General features: G+C 35.5%; 1 protein-coding gene across 1 annotated transcript; it reads right to left on the bottom strand.

Moving 5' to 3' along the window:
• Window positions 1–5,014: 5,014 nt before the first annotated feature.
• On the bottom strand, window positions 5,015–7,561 carry LOC146906460 (F-box/FBD/LRR-repeat protein At4g00160-like). Its single transcript, XM_085727026.1, has 4 exons — window positions 6,998–7,561; window positions 5,867–6,668; window positions 5,577–5,714; window positions 5,015–5,493 (listed from the first exon to the last, which is right to left on the bottom strand). The coding sequence occupies exons 1-4, from the start codon at window positions 7,003–7,005 to the stop codon at window positions 5,146–5,148; spliced, it is 1,296 nt and encodes a 431-aa protein (XP_085583152.1). The 5' UTR covers window positions 7,006–7,561; the 3' UTR covers window positions 5,015–5,145.
• Between the last annotated feature and the right edge of the window lie 1,213 nt (window positions 7,562–8,774).

Below are 8,774 nucleotides of genomic sequence, written 5' to 3'. Positions count from 1 at the left end.
AAACAATTAAGTAAATGATTTAGGTATTAGATTTGACCTTTTGAACTTGAGAATCCATGAGTCCATCCGATTACATGTCTTTTTTTTAATCAACCAATTTTATTTGTAAAAAAAAATATATCATGTCTCAAGATGTTGCAAGCAGCAGAATAACACCCTATAAAGCACGGACACTTCTCAAATTAGGCGTGCGTGTCCGACAGTGACACGGCACCTATGATTACACTGAATTATGACATTTTCTTAAATTATTATCCGTATCATGTCTGGTGTCCGTGTTTGTGTTCATGCTTCATAGAATTTACACCAAGTTGTGGACATAACCGAACAACCGAAAACACAGAAAACAACTGTGATACACTCAAGTCCCATAAACAATACACTTAACAAAGCCACAAAGACAAAGTGAAGTCCATGTTCAACAATAACAATAACTGTGATACACAAACCTCTCAAGGAAGCATAAGATCACAACAACAGCCACCACACCGAATGGAAACACACTTAATAAATACTCAAATCTAAAAGCTACATTATCTATTCAAACAATCTCTCGGATCCTAACACCATTTGTAAAAAAGACACAGAAACAACTTTAATCTATTAAGGTTCCACTTCCACAACAACACTTTAATCTCCTCTACAATTTGATTAGTATCCTTTATAATATTCTTGATGATCTTCTCATTCCTAATCTTCCAAATCACCCAAATGATTCTATGCCACATAAGCCAATATCCCTTTTGTAATTTCTTATTCCTTGATTTCCAATTAATGCATTCCAACTGAACAACTAGGTTCTAAGGAGTTACAACAGCAATACCAAGCCCCTTAAAAATCAGCGACCACATCTCAAATGCTACTTTGCAATGGAGGAAAAGAGGTGAGGACGCTTCCTAACAACCATTTTAAAACACAAACATTTGTGAGTCTTTCACTGTAAGAAGATTTTGCACCACTAGATTTTTGCCTTGAAGGAATTCGGTCAAGAAGAAACTTCCACAAGAAAGCAATAGCTTTTGATGTAGCCGAACTTTTCCACAAAAGATCAAACATCGTTTCTTCTTCTATCCCCCTATTATCCTCTATAACCAACAGACCTTGAAGCAACATATACGTCAACCTCAGAAACCTCCTTCATTCTCCGGGCACCAACCCCATTCATCCTCACCTTCCCCTCCTCGAAAGCCTTCCAAAAACCCTACAAGATTTGCCACCAAAATCAACTCCTACTCGAACTAATCTCTACGCCACAAAAACCTCTAATTCCACTCTTCCCCCTCCCTTACCGAAAATCAATCACGGAAGTGTCCTTTTGGTTTGAAATAGAAAACAACCTAAGGAATTGTTGTCTCAATGGACTATTATCCAGCCAACGATCCTACCCAAAACTTGTACCATTCCCTACCTTTCGAACTATTTCCCATATAAACCAATTGGTCCCGGCCGGTTCCTCTAAACTCGCAATATCCTTCCACCATTTCAAAGAGTATGTCGGGCATCTCACACTTCCCAAATCCATCAAACTACCAATATGATCTCCATATTTAGCAAATAAGACCTCCTTCAAAAGTGGACGATCATTGTGAAGCAACCGCCACCCCCATTTATAAAGGCTCAAATTAGCCGCTCTAACATCTTTCACCCATGACCACCCTTCATTTTTTATTGACAGACCTTTTTCCATTTCACCCAATTTATCTTCTGACCTCCTTTGACCCCTCCTCAAAGAAACTCTCTTTGAATAGCCATAATTTTCTTCCACACCAAACCAACATCTTCATAAAAGAAAGGTAAAAAAACAGCTATTGCATTCAACACAATTTAGTAAGACTATCTGGCCTCCAAAACTCACATGCTTATTCCTCGAAAAAATATCAATTTTCTTCTAATTTTCTCTATCAACGCCTCCCAGGTCGCCATCTTTCTTGGGTTAGCTACTGCCGGAAGACCCAAATACTCACAAGGCAACACGCCTTCACTACCATTTAGAAAGTCACACACACGCCATTTAAATAAAATCTCTTGGGACATTCACACCTATCAAGCAACTTTTCCAAAAGTTAACCTTCAAACTCGATACCATCTCAAAACCCCTCAAAATCGCCTTCAAAAGTAAGATCAAAATTCTCCTAAACAAAGTAAAAACAAAATCAACATGTTCTTCTTTTCTATTCTATCAGCATCATTGTATTCATATAGTAAGAATAAATTTCAAACCTTATTTATTTCTCTGTGCAGTTCCTCCACATTCTGTAGCGCTTTCAACAGAAAATGACAAGTTAAAGCCATATGTGCTACAGTCAATTTCCTTAAGTATAAGCTTTCACAGATTGGATAGGTAAAAGACTACTCAGTCAAAATTTATATGAGATATAAATAAATCTTCAAGATTTGAACATCCAACCAGAAGCAACACTAAATCTAGAGCACTTAGAAAGCTAGTTTCTATGAAATGAAGGATTTTGAGGGAGGGGATTCTAACAGAAGATAAACCCTCCACATAAAATACAAAAAAATCAAGAACAACAAGAGTCCTACAGGTTTTGTTCAAAAAAAAAAAAACAAGGGTCCTACAGGTGAGAATGCTAACAGGAAATTTGAATTTGAAATCATCAGTCATCACTCATAGTGAAAAGAGTAACATAAAGGCTCTCAACACCACGTCGTACAACATGGTTGATTCAATTGACGACATTAGGGAAGCTTCCAGATCAGAATTACCATATATATACAAGCCCGATGTGAAAACTCATGATCCAATCTAGCTTGAGCAAAACTGCAAAACAGAGTACACAAACTTGTTAAAGCGAAAAAGGGTATATTCATCATACAGTTGAATTGTTTCATAATGGTCTTTGCCTTGGTTTTAGTCGTTGGTTAAGTCGATATGGAGAACTGAGCACTAGAGATGTGTCCATCTCTTCAAAAGGACGCTAGTGGCAACCAACTGTTCGGTTGGGAGAAAAGAGAGAATATGACAGATGATCGTGTCTGGTAAATTGTTGATGATATCATAATCCCTGGTTGATGATATTTTTAGTGTATCAAAATCTGAATTTTCTACACAACAAAAATAAACCAGAATGCCAATAGACATGAATGTTTAGAGCATTCAAGACGCATGTGCATGCAGATATATGAGATGAAAATTGCAGATTATGGAAGAGTGATTGAAAGAGCATGTTTTTTATACTCACAAGAAGGTTAATTACGAATGCCGTTAATCAAGATTTTCGTCTTCTGATTCTCCTCTCTATCTTTTTGAGACACATGAACTATAGTTTAGATAGATACAAGCAAGAAAACGAGAGAACAGAAGAAAAATTGAACAAGATATACATGAGTATAGAACTAGAAGAAAAGTAGCAGTGGCAATAAACAGTTCTGAAATGTAAAAATATGAACTTTGTTTTGAAATATGTTTTTAATCTTCCCGATGATCTTTCTTTTCTTTCTGTTTCTGTAAATTTTCTTTTTAGTGCTAGTTGCTATAAATTACAATTTTTTACTTTTAGCCATCATTTTCTATTTTAATCCATGTAAAGACTGCATAATGTTAGTGATAACTGACAGATGAGGAAACAACAAGAATTCAGTGTGTGGGGGAGTGAAACAAATGTTAGAGAAGGGTGAGCATGTGTTATGCAGGAAATTTTGTGAAAACATTAGCACACTAGGGCATGGGAGGTTGTCAAAATCTGAATGATCTTCAAATGTTTCTGTATTTTCCTTTTCAAGAAGCTCTGGTTTATGTGAAATTCTGGTTGAAATATTGGATCTTGGGGGCCTCATTTCTGCTGTCAGTATCTAACTCAATTGGTAAATAGATATCATAGTGAAAATTGAATTGATTCATAAATGCAAATTTGTCATATGTATGACCAAAATATGACTACAATCACTGGCACTGTGGCCATTTGATTTTTTAGTCATGGTCTATAGATATGAAAATCGACATTTTCTTCTATATATGGCCTTTCTATTTTAGGAACTTCTCTGTCTGAACATGGTCTATAGATGTGTAATTTCCAGGCTGGTCGGTTGCCACTGTCGTGTCTTCGAAATTAGTTTGTTCTTAATTAACCATACTTGTTGAGTTAAAAGAATGCTATATATCAAAAGTAGTTTAAAGATAATGTAAATATCAATGAGTTATTCACACTGCTGTTAACATATTCAGCAATGTAATCATGCAATTCCAGTTTTGATTGTTTTCATTGTATTTCATGGCCTCCATGCTCTTCAAAAACATAGATCATTTTTCTTATAACCACGAGTCTAGGAAACATTAGATCGCATAGTTTCTGAACTTCCTTTAGAGTTGAAGTCTGGAATAATTGCTTCTCATATGACAATGAGATTGATAACAAACCATGGACTATAAGCGCACCTTCACATTTTTGAGAAAGTCTTTTATTTGTTTCATCCATTTTAAAACATGAAAGTCATTAATGCCACTTTCTTATATCGGTCTTTTATTGGATCCTCAGGAGCCGATTTCTCTATTGCCTCCTCTGCTGCCAAATCTCATCTGTGAGATTAATCCAACGATAAAGAAATTGGCTGATGAGTATCCAAATCCGTGTACTTTCTAGATTACTCTAATGGGTGATTTCTCGCCATCATTTCATGTCTCCATTCCACGCCCAACCAATTTGATCACAAACTGAATAATCTATAGTGTACTTTCCTAGGCACAAAATATGGAAGCACATACTGAGATATGATTTACAGCTGCCACATTCATTTCTATTCTATTCCCAACAATGACGAGATCATCATCATAAATCACTACCACTATATACCATACTTAGGATATACATCATCATCCTATTTGATTGTGTTAAGTACCATAATAATATGCATGACCGTGCATTTTGTTTTCAAGTTTAGGCCTATTCATGATCCATTCCCTAAGTTAACATTTAGTAGTCTGAAAAATTTAACTCTAACTTCTAAATAATAAATAATAAATTTAACTCCAAATTAATTAATAATTTACACAAATTCCTTTGAGAAATCAACTACTCGTATAATCTCTGCCCATGCTTCTGTGTCAACGAGGTCATGCATCAAATCATAATTTAGCATACAACAACTACCGAAAAATGGACAGTCCTAGAAATTTAAAGGATAATTTTCCTATACTTGTTCACCAAGACAAATTTCATGACGATCAAAACCAACAAACCTGCGAACTTTATCTGGGGAGATCTTATCTGCAGTTAGTATAAGTTCACATGCAGGAGAGGCCCTTGGACATAACGATAATTCTCTTTCAATTTTGAGACCTTTAGCACCACAGATTATCATGGTTTGCAAAACTCTAGCATTCTTCAGAATATATACTGTTGACATAAGCTCGCCCTGTTGGCCTAAGAAGTTCTGAAAAATGCAAGTTTTGAGGTGTAGTGGAAGGCACTGCGGAACCAATTTCGGGTCCACCCAGATTTTCTGGACATATTTTCTTGGATCAGCATATCTCGAGCCCTATTAATATAGATAGAATTAATTAAATCTTAAAAGCATGTAAGATAAAATAAAATAAGATATGATCCCTAAACTTAACAAACCTCATCCAGCTCAAGGTTTTGAAGCTTAGGGCAATGATTGAGCACTTGCACTAACAAATTCCAATTAGAGTTGATAGAGTGAAGTTTCAACTTAGTCAAATTATGAAAGGTAGGAATCTCATCAAAACTTCGATATATCTAAAAAAACAAAGGAAAACAAACATAGAAATATATACAGTCAAAAATAAGGTAAAAAGTATTCAAAAACAAAGCAAAAACAAAATCAACATGTTCTTATCTTTTATTCCATCACCATTGGTGTATTCATATAGCAATAATAAATTTCACACCTGATTTAGTTCTATGTATAGTTTCTCCGCATTGTGAAGTGCTTTCAACGGAAAATGACGATAAAAGTAAAGCATTTGTGCTTTGGTCAACTTGCTTAAGCTTAAGCATAAGCTTTCACACTCTTGAAGGGTAAAAGAGTACTTGGAGTGGAATTCTAAATGTTCTATATGTAAATCTTCAAGAATTGGACATCCAACTAGAAGCAACACTAAATCTTGATCATTTAGGAATGAACAAACTTCTAAATAAAGGATTTTGAGGGAGGGGAGCCTAACAGAAGAAAAACCCTTCACAAACATGGCAAACAAGTTGAGAACAACAAGGGTCCTACAACTAAGAATGCTAACAGGCAATTTCATATCAATGCTAGTGAAAAGAGTGAGACCAAGGCTCTCAATACCATGTTGCACAACATGGTCAACCCATTTGACCACACTGGGAATGCTACGGTTTTCAAGAGCAGAATTACCATATCCAACCTTGAGGTGGAAACTCTTGATGGAATCTAGCTTGAACAAAACGGAGAACACAAACTCGTTAAACCTAAAAAGGGTATATTCATCATCCAATTCGATCGGGTCGTAATTCCCTCTGTTGTCTTTGCCGTTGGTTAAGTTGATATCAAGAACTGAGCACCATTGATGCCTCCATCTCTTCGATAGGACGCTAGTGGCAACAACCTCTTTGGTTGGGAGAAAAGAGAGAATATGGCCTAGAATGGTATCTGGTAAATTGCTGATGACGTCATACCTCCTTCTTGTTCTTCTTGATGACATTTCTGGTGTATCAAAACTTGAAATGCTGCACAACAAAAAATAAACCAAAATGCTAAGTCTCGACTTCAACAAAAGCAATATTGCTAACGAACCAAATGTGTTGTGAACTATGAAGCACGGACACTCCTCGGATTAGATGTGTCCCGGTATCAGACAAGTGTCGTTTCCGACACCAACACGACACCGACACTTGTAATTACACTAAATTGTGTGATTTTTTTCAAATTATTAGCCGTGTGAGCGTGTCAGTGTCCGTGTCCGTGTCGTGTCCGGTGTCCGTATCCGTATCCGTATCTGTGCTTCATAGGTTGTGAAAAATATCGAACATAAACACCACAAGTAAAAGCAGATTACACATTCATGTTTAGACCAAAAGGAAACTGATCCTTGTAAGTGCTGTAAAATTGTTTACATAAACGCAACAACTAGGAGATTAGACCACCAAGGAAACTCGTAGCAAAATAAACCATGGATTTAATGAGATGAAAATTGCTGATTGTTTTTTCTAAACAGATAAGAGTGTGCAATGACAACAAACGAATACATTCCCACTATGTTTGTACCCCCATAATTGCACCTATCGACTACAACACTCGAGATTGAGCGATATTATTAAAATAAAAAGAAAGATTCAAAGATGCTTCGGGACCAACACATTAGTCCCAATAACCAAAGGAACTCTGTATGGCTCTTTAAAATCTTGTCACAAAACTCAAACCCAGAGGGATAAAACCTATAAAAAAAAAAAGAGAGTACAAAGCAAACAAAAACATAAACAACAAGGAAGAAAACTCTTGAGTGATTAAGAACAAATTCTTCCATCTGTTAAAAAAAAAAAAAAAAAGCAAGTTCTTCCTCTTTAATTAAGGATGTCGAGAATTCCAATTCTAATCTCTATTCTCACCTTCGTCGTCCGAGCGAGAGCACTATTTATTCCTCTTCTCTTCTAATTTTAGTATCTATCTATATATAAAAGTTGTCTCAAGCCAATTTTGAAGCCCTAATTTTTCCGAAACCCTAATGGCTACAATTACTGTTTTACCCTAACTAAATCGTTAATCTATTTTTATCTATAAAAGTTAACCCGAAACCTTATTTTAGCCCTAATTTTAACCTAAACCCTAATGCTTAAATTTATTGTTTTAACCCTAATGCTTAATTCCAATTTGTTTAATCTATCTATATATAAAAGTTGTCCCAAGCCAATTTTGAAAAGTTGTCCCAAGCCAATTTTGAAGCCCTAATTTTTCCAAAACCCTAATGGCTACAATTACTGTTTTACGTACCCTAACTATGAGAATGATGCTTGATTATATTTTGCTTTCTTTAGTCTTTAGATATACATTGATGAATAATTTGGAGGCTTATTACTTATCATGTTTTTTGGTTCCTGTAGGAATTTTGGAAGTTGTTTTGATGTATTTTACTTTTTCACATGCCCTGAGTTTTTCATGTCTCGATAGAGAAAAGATATATGATAATAGAGTATGTTGTTTTTACCCTGACATATCACAACCAAAACCTGGCATAATGTGGTCAACTAAAGCTATATTTGATGAGATGCTCTACATGTTTTCTTTAATCTTATTGTTTTTGACATGTTTTCTTATCCAAAAAAGGGGAAGTCAAGTCATGATAGTTTGGTCATTTTGCCTTTGATTTAGCCTGTCTTCGAGTTGGAGTTGTTCTGTCTGAGTAGTGTGTTGTAGTTTTTGCAGTGTTGATATATGCATACTGTTTCAGGATTTTGGTTGCTGTATTGTATCTTCAGTGGGGAGTTGATGTATCAATCAAGAGAGACGTAGCTAGCAGACTATCCATATCACTGTTTTTCAGCTTGCCGAATTCATTTAGACTGTTGTATTTTGTGAGAGGTGCCTTATAACTGTGCAACTCATGCTTCTCGGTGGCAGAAGTTGCCTCTGTATAGTTTGCTGAGTATAAGTGATCAAGTTTCTTTCAATTGAGGCAAATAATGTGTCTTGATGAATTTTTTTAGTGGCTTTGGTGTTATCTATATATAAAAGTTGTCTCAAGCCAATTTTGAAGCCCTAATTTTTCCGAAACCCTAATGGCTACAATTACTGTTTTACCCTAACTAAATCGTTAATCTATTTTTATCTATAAAAGT

This window comes from Medicago sativa, chromosome 7, assembly GCF_051527215.1.
Source record: "Medicago sativa cultivar Bolivia chromosome 7, Bolivia_mono, whole genome shotgun sequence".
NCBI classification, from domain to species: Eukaryota; Viridiplantae; Streptophyta; class Magnoliopsida; order Fabales; family Fabaceae; genus Medicago; species Medicago sativa.
This window is presented reverse-complemented; position numbering and strand designations above follow the sequence as displayed.

What these genes read in the sequence shown, in the direction of transcription:
- LOC146906460 (XM_085727026.1), bottom strand. An exon ending in TATACATAGAACTAAATCAG is followed by an intron (nt 5,715 to 5,866) that starts GTGTGAAATTTA and finishes TTGTTTTTTTAG; the next exon opens with ATATATCGAAGTTTTGATGA. An exon ending in AAAACCTTGAGCTGGATGAG is followed by an intron (nt 5,494 to 5,576) that starts GTTTGTTAAGTT and finishes CTATATTAATAG; the next exon opens with GGCTCGAGATATGCTGATCC.